This window comes from Podarcis erhardii (assembly GCF_964252035.2).
Source record: "Podarcis erhardii genome assembly, chromosome: 16".
NCBI lineage: Eukaryota > Metazoa > Chordata > Lepidosauria > Squamata > Lacertidae > Podarcis > Podarcis erhardii.
In genome coordinates, this window is record NC_138514.1 from 2009133 (window position 1) to 2030387 (window position 21255).

Consider the following 21255-nt stretch of genomic DNA (forward strand, 5'->3'; position numbering starts at 1 on the left):
AACTTCCGAGGCTCCTAAAACTCTTTCCATTTCACTCTGCCGGATTTTTTGACCATCCTTTGTGTTCAACACCAAATCTCGGGGAAGATCTGTCCCAATAATGACCATTTTTCTTCCAAGCAGGCCTCTGAATTTAAAAGTGGAGCTCAAATTTTGTTCCTTAAATTTTTTAAAACTGTATGTCCCAAAAGCTCCAACTTCCATCTTGATCTCACTTGTGCTAACATGCCTCTGATCTGCCTTGATCTTCCACAACATTATAGCTTCACCTTCATTTTCCACCAAATTTTCCACCAAGTCCTCATATATCTCTTTTTCCACTTTCTCAAATTTATCAGATTTCTTTTGCCCAGCTGCAGCAACTTCTGTTCCAACTTCAAGGGCTTTTGGTTCCACGACAAAGGCTTGTATCAAGTCTCTTCCTGTTCTAGCAAGTTTATTTACTGCTTCATTCAATGTTGTCACCCTTGTAGTCAAAATATTACTCTGGTCCTGGATCTCTCCCTGTAATTCCTGGAGCTTTCCCAGGAGATGAAATGTCCTATTCAGCTCAGTCAGTATTTTTCCACTTACAGCCATTTCTTGCAGTGTTCCAAAACTCCCCTCTAGGGGGATTTTGTTTACTTAGTATCTTTCCAGTTCCAATCCAGAAGCCCAATGTAACTTATTTTTCTTTATTCCCAGCAATTTGTATCCAAATTACAGAAAATCTAACCGGCAGAGTCAACAGAAACAACGTTTCCTTTTATTTCCCAGCTTTGACAGCTAGTTTGACAGCTGTCAAAGTCTGTATCTTTTCAGCAGGCTCTCTCACAGATCACTCCCGGGTCCCGGGGGTTGCACTTTAGCTTTCCAATCCGACTCTTGTCCTCCAGCAAAATTAATTGTAGTGTCCAATCATGAAATTAATAGTTTTTCTTCACAAGGGACAAAGATGTTTCTCTCAACTTTAGCTCTCTAGTCCTTGCTTTAGATTGTCTGCAAGGCGGGGGGGGGGCGGACTTCCTTTTTACACCTCCTCCGGTCGTACCGAATTTAAAGACAAAAATTCCTTTTTAAATCCAATTTCCGTATTACTCACGGGTTGTTGCTTTTAGTCCGAATGTTCAAGGGAAAAAGTCAGCGCTCTCCGTCCATGGCTTGCGGCTTCACTCAGCAGGGGAAGCAGAGGGCTCTCAGCACCACGCCGCTCCCCATTCCCCGTTCCGTAGCCTTTAAAAAGGCTCCTTCGCAGGTCGGGAGGGCGCTAATGGTGCCCACCGAGTCACCACGTCCACAGGCATCCGCGCCTGTGGTTTTTAGGGGTCCCCGCGTCGCCGGCGCGGCAGTACCCGAACCCTGTTGAGCCGATTCCCTCCGGAGCTCGGAGGGAATCCGCCATTAGGCGATGGCGCTAACCCGGAAGTCCGTCCTTTCTTGTAATTTGAAGCCATTGGCTTGACTCCTACACTCCAGAGCAGCAGGGGGAAAAAACTTGTTCCCTCTTCCATGTGACAGCCCTTTACATAGTTGAACATCATGATCCTATCTCCTCTCCGTCTCCTCTTTTCCAGGCTAAACATACCCTGCTCCCTCAACTATTCCTCATAGGGCTTTGTTTCCAGACCCTTGATCATCCTGGTTGCCCTTCTCTGCACACGTTCCAGCTTGTCAACATCCTTCTTAAACTGTGGTACCCAGAATTGGACACAGTATTCCTGGTGTGGTCTGACCAAGGCAGAATAGAGTGGGACTTCAACTTCCCTTGATCTGGACGCTAGACTTCTGTTGATGCAGCCTTGAATAGCATTAACTTTTTTGCAGCTGCCTCACCCTGTTGACTTATGTTAAGCATGTGGTCCACTAAGACCCCTAGAGCTTTTTCACATGTATTGCTAGTAAGCCTCAATTCCTTCATCCAAGTCGTTTATGAAGATGTTGAACAACAATGGGCCCAGGACAGAACCATGTGGCACCCCGCTTGTCACTTTTCCCCAGTATGATAAGGAACCATTAATGAGTACTCTTTGGGTTCAATCAGTCAACCAGCTACAAATCCACCTAACAGTCACCTCGTTCACCCCACATTTTACCAGCTTCCTCACAAGAACATCAAAAGCTTTACTGAAATCAAGATACACTACGTCCACAGCATTCCCCTGATCCATGTAACTCCATGGAAAAAAGAAATGAGATTTGTCTGACATGACTTATTTTTGAAAAACCCATGCTGGGTTTTAGTAACCACAGCATCCTTTTCTAAGTGCTCACAGACCTACTGTTGAATTATCTGTTCTAGGACCTTTCCTGGTATCAATGTGAAGCTCACATGGGTCTTCTTTTTTCACATTTTTGAAGATGGGGACATATGCCTGCCTCCATTCTGCAGGGACCTCACCTGTTCTCTAAGAATTCCCAAAGATCACAAACAAAGGCTCTGAGATTACATCCACAAGCTCCTTAACTGAAATGCATTCCTGTTTGATTTAAGCCGCTTTGAACATGATTTTTTTGTGTGGAAAAGCAGCATACAAATCAAATAAATTAACAAAACAGAAAACAATATACAAAACAAAACAAAAACAATTAAAAATGTAGCATGGGTGTAGCCAGGATTTTTGTTGGCAGGTCATGCTTTTTGGGGGGGTCAGAGCCTCAGATTTGTATTGATTTTGATTGATTCTGATTGATCTAAGGGGGCAGCTGCCCTTGGCAATGGCCCATGAACAGTCACATAACCTCACAGGAAAAATATTTCAAGATTGTTAGGAGGAATATATTTTGGTCATCAAATGCTTTGGTGAAGAGGAATGCTTAAAATTTATTTCTGACTATAAATAATGAAGAAGCCAGATACAACTCACAAGGGGGGCATTCTATAACAGAGAATTATTACCCCAAATGCCCCATTGCAGGTCAGTGCCCATTGGACAGCAGCACCTGGAGGCAGCAGCAGCAGCAGCAGTTCCTCCCTTGCTGATTTCAGGGCCCAAGACGGTCAGTATTGAGAGAGGTGCTCTTTTAGGTACAGTACTTGTGTCTAAAGCAGTTTATGGCTTTGTATTGTAGTGATAAGACCCAGTAGTTCAGTGACAGCCAGGGCAGTGCTTTCAGGATGACACATGGTGCCATCAGGCTGCCCCTCTCACCAATTTTTTCATTTGTTGCAGCTTCTGGATCATCTTCAAGGGCAGCCCCATATAGAGCATGTTGGTATTTGTACTGTATTTGTTAGGAAATGTATTTTACTACACACACAAACATACTGAGGAAAAGAAAACATATACAGCATGGGTAGGCAAAGTAAGCCCTGGGGGCCAGATTCTGGCCCAATTGCCTTTTAAATCAGGCCTGTGGACGGTCTGGAAATCAGTGTGTTTTTACATGAGTAGAATGTGTCCTTTTATTTAAAATGCATCTCTGGGTTATTTGTGGGGCATAGGAATTTGTTCAGGTTTTTTTCTTCAAAATAAAGTCCCCCCCCCCCCCCGCCAAGGTCTGAGGGACAGTGGACCGGCCCCTTGCTGAAAAAGTTTGCTGGCCCGATCCAGTATAATGTAAAAGCTGCAAAAGTGACTCCAATCAAGGTTACAGAAGCGCTGAATTATTGCTTTGTTAACTTGTTAGCTGCCTTTAAAAGTCTTGTCTGCCTGAGAAGAGTGGGCGAGAGTTGGTCTGTCTGTTTTGTTGCCTGAGAACCTGGGAGTGTGAAGACTTCAAGCAGACTCTGTTCTGAGGAACTGATGAAGACCGGAAGCGAGGCACTCAGGATTTATGCGTTGCTACGGAAGAGGGAGGGTTTGGAGCAAGAAGACCAAACCGTCTCTTGGGCTCGAAGGAGGGAAACAAATTCTATTGCACCTGCTCTATCACTACAGCTTGTTCCATTACTGCCATGGCCAGAGGCCGAGCAGAGGCCCCTCCCGAGAGGCGGGGCTGCAGTTCAAAATCAGAACCCCAACGGCTGCTTGGAGCCTTATGAGGAAGTCGCCCTTGAGATTGACCACGCCCTACGCGCGCGCGCCCCATTCCCCCACCTCCTTTCCCAATGGTACAGTTATAGACTGTACCATTAAACGGTGGTGGGTGAAAGTCAGGCTGAGGCAGGGATATACTCCTAATAACCATTCACGGGCGAGATGTCCTAATGAACTACTTGACGTATTTCTGAACGAGTAAGTTCAAGCTCGCGCCGGACGTGATGGGCCTTTCTTATTCCTTCTGGCCCCCCCTTTGCTTTGGGAACTTGGGCTGCTCCTAACCCCCGGGGCCAGGGCGGGGCGAGGGGCGGGGCGGGGCGGGCACGTGCTCTAAAGGCGCGAAGGCGGGGCTGGCGAGGGCGCTGGGCGGAGTGCGCGTGCGTGAGATTTCGGCGGCGCGAGGAGGGCGCGTTGGTCTCCCTGCTGCCGCCGCCGCCGCCGCCGCCTCGCCAACCGCCTGGCTGGGCTGCGCTGCTCGGCCGGCCGGCCGGCGCGCTGAGGGGACAGGCGGGTAAGGAGCGGGTCCGGCGAGGGGAGCGCCGTCGTCCCGGGTCAGCAGGAGGAAGGCGCGGGCCCGCTTTCCGAGGCCGCCTTAGCGGGGCTCCTCTCGGGCGGGCTTGGCTCGCGGAGGGCGGAACGAGGGGCGCTGCTCGCCGGCTGCCCCGAGCAGCCCTCCCGCGCCTCCCGAGGCCTCTCCTCCCCGCTGGCCGCTCCCAGGTCGGAGGGTCGGGGGACCCCGGGCTCCACGGCCCGCAGCCGCAGCTCGACTGGCCGCGTTCCCTGGGAGGCGGCGCTGGGTCCTGTGGGCCTTGGGCGACGATGGGTTGGGGCGGATATCCTTGGCTGCTAGTGCATTTTTGCTCGATTTTTGTTTTTGTGTCGGTTTTACTTAGTCTTTATTGAACTGTCAACATCGGCACATAGGGGTGTGTGTGTGTGTGTGTGTGTGTAAGAGAGAGAGGTAATAAACTGATCCAGCGTGTTCACCTACTGCTGGATAAATAACGCCCATTCACAAGGCAAGCAGATGGTGTACAGGTGGCAGTTTAGGAATTGCAAGATTGCCTTGGGTGTGAATTGTGGGTATACAATATTGCACAGGTATGTGGACAACCACTGCCCTGAACTGTACACATGGTTTTAAAAGAGGGAATCTGCACTGGACAATGTTAATCTGATCTTGAAGGAAACGGTTAAGAAATAACTTCAGGGCTGGATGGACAGCAGTTAAGTCTTCTGAGAAGACCCTGGATTCATGAGACTTGGAACACCGTTTCAAAAATGGAAGCAGATACATTGATTTTCCATTACAGGTTCTCATTTGGTTGTATAGTTTAATAAGTATCAAACTTGCTTTCTGCAAAGTTACAGAAGAGCACCCAAGGATGTTTTGGTTAGGAGGTCCAGCAGGTTCAGATAAGGTAATGGAAGAACAAGGGTCATTCTTGGGCCCATAATAATTCAAAAAGTGGCCTTGCTGGAGTCCTGTAAATAACATTCATGTTGATAATAGGAATAGAAATGGCCTTACAGGGTTACAGCTATTGGTTCTCACTTAAGCTGTTAGATAAGGTTGATTTGAAACACACACACCCCATCGCCATTTCTTGCTGATGTAGATTTCACTCCCTCCTTCCCTGGAAGAGGAGGTGGCACCATTTTGTGGTTCACGTCAGGTGCCAAAATGTTTTGGGTCACCCAAATTAATATAGCTTATTAGCTGTCAATTCGCAGCACTTGTTAAACTAGCTGATGGTTTTTACTACACCTGTTCCTGGAAAACTGGTGAAAAGTATTGTAAAGAACTTAGAAGAACAAACCCCTACTAAAGCAGAGCAAGCATGGCTTCTGCAAGGAAAGTCCTGTCTCTCAAACCTTTTAGAATTCTTTGAGAGTGTCAGTAAGCTTATAGGTAGAGGTTGTCCAGTTGACATAGTGTACTTGGACCAAAGACTCCTACATAAGCTTGACAGTCAAGGAAAAAGAGGAGATCAGGAATTGGTTAAGTTGCAGGAAGCAAAGAATAGGAATAAATAGACCCTTTTCCAGTTGTTGCCACCAATGCTGCTGGAGCAACGCCACCCCCACCAGAGCAAAGTGGGACTGCGCTGAGCTGCTTGCCTGTCTGCCTCCGCAGGCAAGCCCAGCTGGCCAGCATGGCCCTTGCGCGGAGAGGAGCACCAGGCCACACTGGGATTACCTATGTGTGGGTGCTTGGTTCACACCCCCTCAAAAATCTTGTGCCCTGTGGCACCCCCTGTTGTGCAGTTCAAAAAGGTTCAGGAAAGGGCAACTAAAAAGGGATATAGTGACTCCCCTATGAGAAAAGGTTGTACGGTAGTGTTTGGACTTTTTAGTTTAGAGAAAAGGTGAGTAAAAGGTGACATGATAGAAGTTTGCAAAATTATGCATGGCAATGAGAAAGTGGAACAAAGAAAGTTTGTCAGAACACTAGAACTTGTGGATATCCAGTGAAGCTGAATGTTGGAAGTTTCAGGAAAGATAAAAGAAAGTACTTAATTGAAAAGCCTGAGTTCAGTATTCATTGTTTACTGATTCTTTAAAGATGTCTAACTCCTGGCACTCCCTTCATGGATCACTGCCTTGTCGTGGCTCAAGTAACTCAGACATCCATGGGGTCACGAAGAGTTGGACATGACTAATCGACTAAACACCAACTCCTGATGCATCTCTTTACCATTCTTATTGTGAAATAAATCCTTTCTCTTTAACTTTCATAAGACTCAGAGTGGCAGTTTAAAAGGGACAGGGATGATATTAAATAAAGGCACTTTCTACATCTGTTCCTGAGCAGAGTTATATACCCAAAAGACAATATTTCTGGGAAGGTGAGAGAGTACAGTATTTTAAACCAAGCCTAAGAAATACACACACTACCACAAGGCTACCTCGGTCTTGGGGTGCGGCAGGACATCCAAGTCACCATTGCTTCAGGTTTTCTGGTTCCCCTGTATTGGCAATAAAATCTGCCTCAGGTAGGAGGAAAGGTAGAGTCAACCTCAGCCACCAACTTGGATGGCTTTAAAGGAGGATTTGTTGCCCACCTATCATCTGACATTGGTGCTCCCAAGTCCCAAAGCTAGTGCTTCAAAGCTAGGTGCTGCTGAAACAGAGGAGAGGGACGTTGTTTAAGCAGAAGTTTCAGTGCCACCCCCTTCATTATCAGAAGTTGATATGTGCAGCCATGAGGATGATGATCTGATCTGTGTTGCTGAAAAGGTTCCTCAACCCTGGCATATGCACTGATACAACTCATTCAAGGCATCACCCCATAACCAACAGTTTCCCTGAATTTGTGGAAAAGTACAAACATTTTATTTCCTCTCAAAATCCTCTCTAATTGGTTATATAAAAGTTTCACTTTCATGCCTTCTCCCCCTCCCCACCCTAAAAAGTTGGAATTTTAGTTTGGTGAATATGCAGAGGGTTCTCTTAGAATAGTGTCTTTGAACACATTAGCCAGTCACAGAACTGTATCCCAAGGCTCTATGGGGAGAGGGAATGGTGGTTTAACCAGTTTTAAGTCTGGTGTATCTGTGCTCATTAAGGTCTACCATTGTTGGTGCTTAGGCATTATTCTCTGAGGGAGGGAGGTGTTCATGGGGGCGGGGAGTTGGAAGTACATTGTAGAGTGATGAGAACCTAATTCTTGCGAAGGTCTTTCTTCACTATTTAAGGAGAGTGATAGGAGACCTAGGGTTGGGGGGTGGCAATAAAATGAGATGTTGATGGTGGTAGAGGTGGATTGTGCTAGTCTTGGTAGATGGTTCAAGGGCATCTTTGTAGTCTTGTTTCAGACTTAATTTGGCATGGTGAACTGGGATCACTATAGAGAGCCCCTTGCTGTATGCTTCTGAAATGTGTTTTTCCCCCTCAAACAGTATCATGTATCCCACAAGACCCCCATTTCGGGGGGGTGCATCTTTCCACATGCCTCAGAGTGGCCATGTGCCTGAATCTCCGCCACAGCTGCTTACGATTGAAGATAATGTATACAGTAGAGGAAGGTCTATTCCTTCAGCTGGTAGGATGCAAAGAGTATGCGAGATGGTACAGAAACAACCAGGACATTTGCAGCAGGTAAATATACAACTTTTATAATCTCCAGCAGTGATACTTTGCTGGAAAGTGGTTGGCCAGTACCTGCAGGTTCATGCTAAAACTAGATCCCTTGTTCTTTTGGTACACAATGCTGTACAGGGAGATGTTACATGGCATACTTGGGTTCACTGTAACTGATAGGAGGAATGTTTCTTCCCTATAGCGAATTCTGCTGTGTGTCTTGCATATTAATCATCACTTAGAACACAAGAAAAGGAAAATGATTTTAAAAGACAGGATTTTTCTGTTAAGTTAGCTTCCCACTACCCCTTTACTCTGGAATTGCCATACTTTGATTGCTCACTACTTTTTTTTATCTTTTAAATATATTTTATTGAAAATATTGCAATTAAAATAAAGTGGAGGAATATCTGGATGACATGATTGCTAGCTAATTGCAGTCTTTGCTGTCCTGTTCCCCCACTTTTGGTAATAAAATGCAATTGTAGTACAGTGGTACCTCAGGTTACAGACGCTTCAGGTTACAGACTCCGCTAACTCAGAAATAGTACCTTGAGTTAAGAACTTTGCTTCAGGAAGAAAACAGAAACCAAGTGGCGGCGGCAGCAGTGGGAGGCCCCATTAGCTGAAGTGGTACCTCGGGTTAAGAATGGACCTCCAGAATGAATTAAGTTCTTAACCCAAGGTACCACTAGTTATACCTCATGTTGCGTCCGCTTCATGTTACGTGTTTTCGTGTTGCGTCCTGTGGCAACCTGGAAGTACCAGAACGGGTTACTTCCGGGTTTCGCCGCTCATGCATTTGCAGAAGTGGCATTTCGGCTTGCATCAGTTCCATGTTACAGATGGGCCTCCAGAACGGATCCCATCCATAACATGAGGTTCTACTGTACAGTGGTGCCCTGCAAGACGAACGCCTCGCAAGACGGAAAACCCGCTAGACGAAAGGGTTTTCCGTTTTGGAGGCGCTTCGCAAAACGTATTTCCCTATGGGCTTGCTTCACAAGACAAAATGTCTTGCGAGTTCCTGCGGGTTTTTCCCCCTCCCCCCCCCTTTCCTAAGCCGCTAAACCGCTTATCAGCTGATACGCTAAAAGCCGCTAAACCGCTACTAGCGCTAATCCGCTAAGCTGTCAATGGGCTTGCTTCGCAAGACGAAAAACCCGCTATACGAAGAGCCTCACGGAACGGATTAATTTCGTCTTGCGAGGCACCACTGTATCTTTTTGCTTGTTTTCTTACCCTCCCTCCCTTTAATAAAAAGGGAGAGATTGGTGAGATGAGGGCTTTGTTGGGGTGGGGGGAATGGAGGGGAGAAGATTTAGCTGGCTGCCTTAGGCTGAAATAGGAGGTTGGGTACCATGTGAGAATGATGGGGAGGGTGTTTTTCAGTAAGCAGTGGAAGCAAATGCATGTCAACTCACAAGCAAGCCGTACTGAACTCAATGGAGCTTACTCCCAGGAAAGTAGAAGTAAGTTTAGTTGAACTCAGTGGGGCTTATGCATGCACAGATTCCACTTAGACCTCTGAGTGGGGAAGCAGATGCAAGCTAAGTAAATCACTTAAACTACTCGTAAATTAGTTGAAAATATATTAAATATAACGTATGGAAGTTTATTATTTTTATAAAATCTACTACTTCCTTACATTTTAAGGCCCTCTTTAAATGTAAAGCGCGGCACACCCTCCACCACTGCAGGGAGGTACAGCGGCATCCTCTGCCTCCACAGGGAGGTGCAGCAAGGCCCTCTGCTACTGCAGCGAAGCGCGGCGCACCCACTACTGCCACTGGGAGGCACGCAAGGCCCTCTGGTGCTGCAGGGAAGCACAACACACCCTCTGCCACCACAGGGATATATATCGTGATATATCATGATATCGTGATATTTCGCTCGTGATAAATTGTGATGTTGAAAACCAGATATTGCCCAGCACTACTTGTGAGTCATGTTCTAGGAGGATCTCACTACAGCCTAGGTCATTACTGAATAATATGGTGCTATTAGGGCTGGATGATGGCAGCTTTTCAACGTTGCGATGGTCTCACCAGCTAAGCATAGCGATGTAGTGATACAGTGTGATGTTGAAAAATGGAGGGAGAAACAAGCAGCCCCGGCCCTGGCCCTGCAAGGTTCCTGGCTAAAGCCAGTGCCACTCCTGCCAGTACCTGGCACAGGGAGGAAGGAGGCAGTGGAGAAGGCAAGTAAGGTGCAGGCAAGCCCCACCCGCTGAGTGCTCTGGCCCTGAACGATGTTTCAATGCATTGCCCAGGCCTACATGTTCTATTAAATTGCAGTTTGGAACAGTCTAGAGAAATGTGGAAAAGCAAGGTTTCAGTAAAACTAAAGGGTTCTAGTGTAGAAACATTGTTCAAGGATACATTGTCAAGTGTAAAAGTGAATCTTTTAAAACTGGCTAGATTTTCCTACCTCATTCAGAAAGGGAGATTTATTTTTATTTTATTTTTTAGAATAATGGGCCTTCTCTTTTGTATTTGTATTTTGTGAGTGTAAAAATTAATTAATTAAAATTTGTATTTTGAAAAGACATTCAAGAAGAACCTTAAATAAAACATGGCTAGAAAACTAGCTGTTTTCTGAATACTATAGTTAGATGCTTGTGGAACTAATTTGTGTTGGGCAGAGAGCTTATCATGCTGCTGCTTGAGCCTGTTTGAGGGAAGGTTTTGATGTTTGATGTTTTATTGTGTTTTTACTATTCCTCTGGGCTAGGGCAACATATAGGCAGCATACAAATAACAAAATTATTGTTGTTGTTGAGAAACTTCTAGCTTAGTTTTAGGTTTGCAACTTAGATGCAGAAATTTCCTTCATTTGCAAAACTCTAGTTAAATTTTCAAGAGTTATCATTGGCAGTTGTTCCAGTTGGCCTTATGCTTAACCAGTAGGTATAATGGGTAGAGTCTCTCTGTCCTCCATTCTATTTTAGGAGCATTCCACATCTACCTCGACCTTGGGTTCCATGTTCCGGGGACTTGGTTTTGAGACTGCTCCACAGCCTGCTTTGGGTAAGTTAGACCTATCACATAGGAGCTTCTTTCTTGTACTTCAGTAATGTGTGTCCTTAGGTAGTACCTACACCTGTAACAGTAATGTTGCATGACGCTCCAATCCCTGAGCAGTGTGAGATGCCAGGGGTTTCAGGCGTTTACTCAAGGTTCGTGTGTTCCTTTGGAATGAGGTTCAGCAGAGAATGTGGTGTCTTTATGATATATGGTTTATTTACACAAATATACAATCTGAGCCTATGATGGAGGGGTTCACAGCATTAACTTCCCAAGAAGGCCTTGCTTCTCTCATAGCCACAACCTTGGATCCAAACAGAAATCAGACAGGGCTCTGGATCTCTGATTTCCCAGCGTGCTTCATTGCTTCCAGCTTCTGACTCACATAACTGCAACTCTCTACTCCAGTCTTTGTCTTTCTAACTAACTGTGAGTTGAGGGAGGGAGTCCCACCCATTTGTCATCTGGCACAGAGCCCTTTGTTACTGTAATGGCTGATTACTTCACCAGGAAGCCAGCCTGGCTATTCCAGCAACTTTTCTTAGATTTTAACATTTGCTGGATCCAGGGACTAGAGGGGTCTCTGCATACAACCTACCCCTCCTAAAAGCTCATAATGGTTCTAGGGACTTGGTTTTGAGACTGCCTCAAAGCCTACTTTGGGTCAGTTAGCCTTATCACATAGGAGCTTCTCTCTTATACTTCAGTAATATTCCTCCTTGGGTAGTATCTAAACCTGTAAAAATAACTTTTCTATCTTGTTTTTTATACTCTATTTAGGCCGAGGCATTTTGGGTGACATCAGTATCAAACCCAAAGTGGACTTGCCAGCACAGCATGGAGAGTTTAGAGGAGGGCCAGCTGGAGACAGCAAGGTGGAAAGGCAGCTTCTGGGACGTGGCAGGTGAGTAAAGTGATCCTGAGGTGAATATAGTAATTTATTAAAATTATTTATATACCCCTCTTCATTATAAAAATCTTAGGATGTTACAGAGGGATACACATGCACGTGCACACACATATCCAAACTTAGATTAAAACACAAATTTACAATAATAATCCACAGCAGAAAAGAAATCAATAGAAAAATCAGCACTGAAAGCCTGGATTTAAAAGTTGGCAAATGTTGATGAACAAATGTGTATTTATTTATTTATTTTAAGTAAATATTATAAAGTTTAAATTTCATAGAGTTTGTAAAGAGAAATACAAAACTTAATATCATTTATCTTTTTTGTCCACCTTTAATCTAAGTAAGATTAAAACATGATGCAAAAAGAAAGAAAGAGATAGCGACAAGAAAAAACAGATAGAAAAAGGCTTTCAAGAGGAAATAGATAATCTATAGTTCAGAGATTGAAGAATTTTCAATTCTTCATCTCTCTGCTACTTATAAACAATAATCACTTCATCCACTCCAATATAACACCCAGCAAAACCATTTTATATAAACAAACATTATTTTCAATCCCCAGATCCTAAGGTCATTTCATTTTCATTTTCACACAAAAAGTCTGAGAGATTTCCAGTCTTTAGTACATGTTAACAAGGACTTTCCTCTGATTAAACATGTCAGTTTTGCCATCTCAGCTAATTTCATTAGTTTTAACAAGCATTGTTGGTAATGATGAATCTTTGTGCATATAGTCTCGCAGCTGTAATGTGAGGATGTGAGGGCGATCTGGCTGCGACATCTGTCACCCCATTGATCGCCAGGGTTGATTTGGCTGGCTAGGCAGGTGTCCCCTTCCTCCCTCACCGCTCCATGTGCGTCCCTCCCGAAGCTGCGCGCTCGGTGGAAGAGGATGACCATCCCAGATAGAAGGAGTGTACGATATACAATATACGATATATCGTATATCGATATATGATAGCTGCGCTCCCCTGCTAGAACCTCCAAACAAGCTGTAATCATATATTGAAACAAAGTTCCATAGTCCTTTTCTAATTGTACATCCATAAGTCCAAGCAGGAAGAGTGCTGATTTCAGTTCAAAGTAAATTTCAAAATTCTCTGTATCTATGTATGTGTATCCAATATTGTTTAGCTTTTTAAGATGACCACTACAAATGTGTTTCTAAAAGGTATACATGATACCAGAAATGCCACTTGTCCTACCTTGGGCAAAAATGATATTCTTCATTTAGCCAGCCAGTAATTATTCAATGATGATCCATTAGATTTGTATATCTTTCTGGCTCAAGTGAAATGAGCTCAATGATCAGTTTTCAAGTAAAAGTTCAAAGCCATTAGTTTCTTTCATTAGTTTCAGTTGAAAGATGCTGTGGATCTGATTAGTCCCTCTTTTATATAGATGTGAAATTTCACAGATTTTATTATGAGAACCATTGATCACAAATCATACTGCTTTTTTGTAAGTTTTTATTCACTTTCATCTTTAAACTGTTTAACATAGTTGCATTGAGATATATATTTACATTAGGGCATATAACTGCAACACTTACATAAAAATAAAAAAGACAATAAACACTGACATTTCTGAATAAATTAACAAGTTGTGTCGGCGTGTATGTGTCATAATTATTACAGTTATTACAAATATGAAATGATGTATGTATTGTTTAGATTAGTAACCATAAGTAAAAGGTATTATGTATCAATAATAGAATTTATAGGAAGCAGGGAGGGGGGGAGGGGGAAAATTAAGATACAGTAGTACTTTGGTTCCCGTACAGCTTAGTTGTCAAATATTCTCCCAAACGCCGCAAACCCGGGAGTATTCTGGTTTGCGAACGTTTTTCGGAAGCCAAACGTCCGATGTGGCTTCCACGGTTTCCAGTTGAGTGCAATAAGCTCCTGCAGCCAATTGGTTTTCCTGCAGCCTTGGTTTTCAAACCGTTTCAGGAGTCGAACAGGCTCCCGGAATGGATTAAGTTTGAGAACCAAGGTACCACTGTACGTACTTCATGCATGCCAGAAAATCATATTTTTTTCCTGTAGCCTTGTAGCCCTGGAGGATGCTGCTTTGAGGGACAAATGGACAGAGTATAACAATTCCAGATTATTGGAGACTCACTATTTCTATTCTACTTCTGTACGGAATGTGTTGTACAATTCCTACCTCATTTGTCCATAGAACAGCTCTGTGTGGTAGCCAGACTGAGTGCGACTTGCCCAAACTGAACTCTGGGTGATGGGAATTGGAACATTCTTCTGCATCTAAACAATGTACTGCACTTCACTGGTGTTGAGTCTGGGGGATTTCCATTGTAAAATATGTTGGGTTCTGAGCTTTATTTAAAGCCATCTCGCATGCTGTTTGAAAGCTGATAAGGAAATCATTGTGCTATGTATTTCTTTTTATTCTCTTTTAAGTTTATTCAGGGTACCTGGTCTTGTGGAAAGTGAAATTCCTTTTGTTGGTCTTGGAAGAGCAGGTTTGGGACTTGGTAGGGCCTGTGGAGACTCATCTGCTGTAAGTGCAGGAGTTCTGCAGAAAGCACCAGTAGAACCTCCTAGATCAGAGATTTCTTCCGAAGTTTCTAACAAGCTTGTGGAGAAAAAGTAAGTGAAAGCTGATACTAAAAATCTATGATGGCTGATCATATCAATAGAATCTTCCTTGTCTACCTCCCCTCCCTCTTTAATTATTAATATGCTACTGGGGGCATTCAAAGTTCTTGCTGGAAATGCAGTGTCTAAACGTTTGTCTACAGATGTGTGTCTCTTCAGAACAACTGAGTTTTATGCAGAAGATATCAAAGTTTGTTTCTTGTGTTGGCTGCAGAACCTCTTTTATTGTACAGAAGCATGTTCTATCTTCAGTTTAGATTCTGCTAGGTGTTCCAGAAATGTAGTGCTGCATATTCATTTGTCTTAGTGGTTAATTAAATCAGTCAAATAAATAATGAAAATCTGACTTTAAATTTTTAACAATATTACCTGTCATTCTGGCTTTTAGCATTTCAGTTGTTACTACAGTAAGCCCACAATTTATGTGCATTTAACTTTATGTGCTTGGGAAAAAATAAAAATAAAGGGGCAGAAAGTGGGCGGATGTCTGAGAAAAAAGACTTTGGCAGTCCCACCCACCATTGAACCCAGTGTGTTTTGACCATACGTGGTTTTGGCTTTAGGCGTGATCCCTGGAATATAACCCCTGCATAAGTTAGGGGTGTACTGTCCTCTGTACAGTTCCTTGAGAGAAAGTTGAACTGAACTTTTGCAATTTACTTCTTAGCTCTTAGGAATGTTTGCTAAGTGGACACTTATTTTATCATATGGGCCATGTTTATACATTACACGAAACCCTGGTGTGTAGCATGATAAGTGTGAGCAGGAAGCAGCTGCCATGAGCCTTCCCCTTCTGCTGTGATGAGGATGTCAGCCGCTTTCCCCTTAAAGTAAGCATACGCTGTCCTCCAAACCAGGGATTTTGCTTTATCACTAGTCAGTTTCAGAACAAGCGAACTGCTCATATCTCTTAAATTAAGCATGTAAATTATTTCAAGTATGCTTTCTTCCTTCTAGAAAACCGCTAATGAAGCAAGGCTCTAAAGGAGTACCTGTTCCCTTGGCTTTAAACCTGATAAAAATCCATTGTCAAAATGAAGCTGTGTATCAATATCATGTGACATTCAGGTAGTAATTTTTCACCATTCATCTGAGCTGTTGAAGGATTGTTGGTTTTATTTGTCTACAGACAAGGTACTTGGAAGTAGCCTTAAATCAATCTCTCTCTCTCTCTCTCTCTCTCTCTCTCTCTCTCTCTCTCCCCTCTCCCCCTGCCCCCCACTTTTTATATGCCTATAATGCTGCTGTTCTCAAAAAGTAGGCCATGTGACATTTATTGATTGGTTCTCAGGATTCTTCATGTTACAATTCTAAACTGGATTTGAATTTTCAAATCTTTCTACTTGTGTTCCTACCCCCACCAACACATGGAAGCTTAAAAAGATGAAAGTGGTTTGTCCGTGAAGGGAGAGTTACGAGCCATGTAAGCTTGTAGTAGAATTTGTGATGCCCCTCTGTCTTAAATTTATGAGTGTGTGACTGTTCTGTAAACTGTAACTGTTAACCAGCATCCCATTCACTTATTTTTTATATGGCAGCAGGTTTTTGTTGCAAATGCTGTTGCTATTCATCCAAAGTTGTGGGTGAGGAGCAGATTAGCCCCCCTCCACACCATGTGAAAGATGAAACTAGAGGTGTAAAAATTCAGGAAATTTCAAAGCTATAGGACTGTGTTTGTGTTTCCCATGGGCTTCTGGAGGATGTGGGATGAGGAACAGAAGTTTTGGGATAAATGGAAATAAATGTGATACTTACCAAACCTGTAAATATTCTGCTGCTTAATGACATAATATGTAACTTGGTTAGTATATAAAAATATACTATTGGAGACATGAAATATACAGAGCAATTCTATGCATGTTTACCGTATTTTTCGCTCTATAGGATGCACCGGATACAAGACGCACTTAGTTTTTAGAGAAAAAAATATTATTCCCACCCCCACCCCCCCAGCACCAAAGAGCAGTGGACAGGCCCGCGTTTCGCCCCCAGCCCCAAAGAGCAAAGAAGCCAAGACAGCGAGCGGGATCCATCCCGCTGGCTGTCTTGGCTTCTGCCATAGCCGCGCGCAGCCTCTCCCGGCCGGGAGCTAAACCTCTCCAGCGCGGCTAAAGAAGCGTGGCTAAAGAAGCCAAGGCAGCGAGCGCGATCCATCCCGCTCTGGAGAGGCTGTGCAAGGCTAAAGAAGAAGCCAAGACAGCCAGCGGGATGGATCCCACTGGCTGTCTTGGCTTCTTTAGCCTTGCTCAGCCTCTCCCGGCTGGAGAGGCTGCACGCGGCTATGGCAATTCCCCCACCTCCTGCAAAAGCCCACAGGAGCCGTGCACCCTTTAAGGAGCGCGCGGCTCCTGCGGGCTTTTCTACGAGGAGGGAGAAGGACTGACTGGCCACGTCAGTCCCTTCTCCCTCCTGGGGAAAAGCCCGCAAGAGCTGTGCGAAGCTTGTGTGCGGCTCTTGGTGGCTTTTCCTGCCTGCCTCCCCCCTGCATTCGCTCCATAGGATGCACAGACTCCCCGCCCCCCTTAGTTTTTAAGAGGGAAAAAGTGTGTCCTATGGAGCGAAAAATACGGTACTTGGAAGTGAGGCTCTGCTTAGTGATGCTTACTCCCAGGTTAGCATGTTTAGAATTGCAGACTGAAATGTAGAAACCAGCTTAAGTTATACTAGGGTGAGGGTTTTTTTCACTGACTCATTAATCAGCATCTTTCCCACCCTTATTTGCCTTATGTTTAACCCCCCCCCAAATGAATATACTGACTGGAGAATATACGACATTTAAACTGAACTATTCCTTCTGTAACAGAATATTTTTGAAATCAAATCAAACACTATCTTGGAACAGAAGTGTATAAATAAATTACTGATCTGAAGAATTCACTAGACAGCATAACAGTAAAGATTGTTGCTCTGCTTGTGGAATAGAATTGTGTCTGTCATCTCAGTGACATTGGGTAGTTTTCCCCCCAGTACATGATTTATTCAACTTTACTGGACTCTTTTCTACTGACTTTCATGTGTTCAGATGTTCTTCAGACTTGATTGATCATTCTGTGAGTTTTGGTTTATGAATGTCTTGGCCAGGAGGAATGGAAATACAAATTCCTCTCCCTAGTGAGGAAATTTTGTGAGCTCCATATACTGTGACTCCTCGTTTCTCTTCTACATGCTTGTCTTCCAGCCCCAGTGTAGAATGTAAGAGTATGCGTTTTGGGATGTTGAAGGAGCATAAATCAGTGACGGGAGAGGTTACAGCATTTGATGGCTCTATTCTCTACTTGCCTATAAAGTTGCCTGAGGTAAGGCCTGATACAGGAGCCAAAGATGTTTTATGTTCTGATGTACCACCACCTACATTTCCATTTTCCCTCTTGTGGGTTTTTCTGTGTGGAACAATAGTCAATAAAAATCCTCTTCCTTAGGATATAGAAGCTGCCATATGATGCAGAAATGAGAAAACGTGTGACCAGCGTTAAGCTTAAGGTGCAGTGTGTTTCCATGAGAGTTATAATGAAAAGATGTTGGGGGGAGTACTTGGAGTACTTGAGTGTATGCTAGGGATGTAGCTCACAGTAAAACATACAGAAAGGATTTTGTATAAATCGTCTCCGGAACAGGGGACTGTCTGGCACTTTTTCTTTTTAGAACACCTACTGCATCTTTCAAACCATCTATCAGTTTAGAGGTGAATGGTGAAGTTTCCATTTACTACTTGAACTAAAATACATGCAGTGAAACTAAAATACACTTAAGGACTAGACCACTTTTCCAAAATAAAGCAAGGCTAGATTTTTTACTTGGTATGGTTGCCATCTTGAGTAATGACCATCCGATTTTTATATTTTTAGTTGCCATCTTCAGCATTAAACCTATCAAGATTTTTTAATGTCAGATATTTTGTACTCAATACTTAAAGTACCTTATTGGCCCCAAAATAAGCCACACTCCCCCCCCCCCATTCTGACATCTGAAAAGTTAAAGTGTGGCTTATATTTGTGACCTTTCCTTTCCCCCGATGCCTTCAGGGAGGCTTGGGAGTGGCTGGTAGGCTGCGAGCCGCCTGGGAGTGCGGGGCAACACGGTGCAGCCCGCCTGCCACTCCCAACAGCACAGCGCCCCCGCAGAGCAGCCCAGGAGCTGCGGGGGGGGGCAAAAGGGAAGGCCATCGGCAAAAGGCAAGAGCAGCCCAGTAGCACGGGGCAATGGCTCACACCCCACCTGCTGCTCCAACACCTCCCCTGAGCCGCCAGAAATAAGGGGTAAGGGAGGGGAGGCCACTGGCAAAGCGGCATAGCAGGAGCGCAGGGGAATGTCTTTTTTTCTTTCCCCCCCTCGAATTTTGCAGGTGCGGCTTATATTTGGGCCAGTACAGTACTACCTCTCCCATATGAACCAATCCATACCCTGCAATCACAATGTGTGGCCCTTCTTTGTGTGTGGCCTCCTTGGGAGGTTTGGAGGGCAGCAACACAAGAATAGGCCTGTTTTAGTGGTGGCTCCTCGCTTGTGACATGCTCTCTCCAGGTAGACTTATCTGGCCCCATCATTACATGCTTTAAGCACTAGGGGAAAATAACTTCCTTTTTGTCAGGCTCTTAATTGACTGGCCTTGAGTGGTTAGAATGTTTTAATCCAGCCTTTTAGAAATAGAATCATTTCTTAGGTTTTTATTAATATTTCTCTTTTATGCCAGTATGTGTTTATATATTGCAAGTTGCTTTGGGTTACATTGGTTAAAAAAAAAGCAGCCAACAAATTTTAATTAATAATAGTCATTTTCACAAAGATTACTGCTAATTTTTAGATCTGCTCATAAACAATTTATACTTTAATAAGTTCGCAAAATTCAAAGCTGAGAAGTTGAAAGTGCACAAGTTTGTGTATTGAATTTCTGAAATATGACAAATGGTTTTGTCCTAAGTTAGAGCAGAGTGATGCTCACTGTTTCTGGCATGCAGTGAGTCAGCTAGACAAATTCTCTTAATGCAAAACCAACAACTATAATCCATTGAACATGTTTATTCACTGAAAATCATATAACCTTTGATTTCAGTTGGCTTAAGACACCTATGTCCCCTAAAACATGGTTTTGCAAAAAAAGGGGGGATTTGCCAATGAGACCTCTAAATTCGCAAAAGAAATTCTCCAAGCTAAGAATAAATATATCACAAAGATGTATAATCTCCTTTTAAATAGGGAAGTAAAGAAGAAGGAAGTGAAAGGATCTATGATATGCTGGGCCCAGGATCTAGGATATAATATTTAAATGAATCAATGGGAACAGTTGTGGAGAATTCATATTAAATTTATGGTCTGTATCAACTTAAGAGAAAATGTTATATAGATGGCACTTGACACCAGCAAAGTTAGCCAAAATGTATAAGAACAAATCAGAGTTATGTTGGAGATGCAAGAAAGGAATTGGAACATACATGCATATGTGGTGGAATTGCGAAAAGATTAAATGTTTCTGGGACCCCGTCTATAATGAGTTAAAGAAAATGTTTAAAATCCCATTCACTAAAAGACCCGAGGCATTTTTATTAGGACTCATGAGATCAGAAATCAAGAATGAAATTAGACCATTATTCATCTATTCAACAACTGCAGCGAGGATTCTAATAGCAAGAAATTGGAAAAGTGATCCCATCCCTTCAAAGATTGAATGGCTAGCCAAATTAATAGAGTATTTACAGCTAGCAAGGAGAACTGGGACAGTGAGAGGAACCTCAACACAAGATGTTAATAAGGAATGGATAATAATTAAGGAATATCTCAAAGGATACTGTGATAATAAATGTTTCCTGGCAAATATGGAATGAGTCTTGTGATATAAGGGAGTGTTAGAAAAAGTTTTGTAAAAATTTTGAATGCAAAATAGTACAATGGGTTTAGTTGGAAGTTTCTTTTCTTTTACTATTTTTTATTCTATATGTAAGTTCTTTTCTTTTTTCTTATAGAATGTTTGTACTGTATGTTTGTTTTGTGTTACAGATAGGTAGCCATGTTGGTCTGCCATAGTCAAAACAAAATAAAAAAATTCCTTCCAGTAGCACCTTAAAGACCAACTAAGTTAGTTCTAGGTATGAGCTTTCGTGTGCATGCACACTTCTTCAGATACACTGAAACAGAAGTCACCAGACCCTTCTATATAGTGAGAAGGTGGGGAGGGGTATTACTCAGAAGGGTGGTGGGAATGGGTGATTGGCAGATAGCTGTGATGAGCCTGTTGACGACTCTTAACGGCTGCAATAGGTCTTACAGGAAAAAGCAAGGGGTGAGAAGGTGAAAAATGGCTTTGTCATGTATAATGAGATAAGAATCCAATGTCTTTGTTCAGACCAGGTCTCTCCATGGTTTTAAGTTTGGTAATAAGTTGCAATTCAGCAGCTTCTCTTTCCAGTCTATTTCTGAAATTCCTTTGTAATAGAACAGCTACTTTGAGATCTTGTATAGAATGTCCTGGGAGATTGAAGTGTTCTCCTACTGGTTTCTCTGTCTTGTGATTCCTGATGTCAGATTTATGTCCGTTTATCCTTTGGCGTAAGGTTTGGCCTGTTTGTCCAATATAGAGAGCTGAAGGACACTGTTGGCATTTGATGGCATACACAATGTTAGACGATGAGCAATTAAATAGTCCCGAGACTATTAAATTA

General features: G+C 43.3%; 2 protein-coding genes across 3 annotated transcripts in view; one reads left to right on the top strand and one right to left on the bottom strand.

Moving 5' to 3' along the window:
• Nucleotides 1-3865, bottom strand: part of LOC309331614 (outer mitochondrial transmembrane helix translocase-like) — a 57770-nt gene extending 53905 nt beyond the window's left edge. The window contains exon 1 of the mRNA XM_081843945.1: nt 3841-3865. The gene's annotated coding sequence lies outside the window, so the exon portion shown is untranslated. The remainder of the gene's footprint in view (nt 1-3840) is intronic.
• Nucleotides 3866-4398: 533 nt separating this feature from the next.
• Nucleotides 4399-21255, top strand: part of PIWIL2 (piwi like RNA-mediated gene silencing 2) — a 54894-nt gene continuing 38037 nt past the window's right edge. The window contains exons 1-7 of one of the 2 annotated variants that reach the window (XM_081843859.1): nt 4399-4470; nt 7862-8060; nt 10993-11071; nt 11849-11972; nt 14405-14593; nt 15560-15670; nt 17781-17898. In XM_081843859.1, the coding sequence (XP_081699985.1) occupies nt 7866-8060; nt 10993-11071; nt 11849-11972; nt 14405-14593; nt 15560-15670; nt 17781-17898 (816 nt within the window). In that variant the 5' untranslated portion in view covers nt 4399-4470; nt 7862-7865. Of the gene's footprint in view, nt 4471-4971; nt 5061-7861; nt 8061-10992; nt 11072-11848; nt 11973-14404; nt 14594-15559; nt 15671-17780; nt 17899-21255 lie in introns of those variants that run through there. The other variant, XM_081843858.1, reaches the window with a different exon arrangement.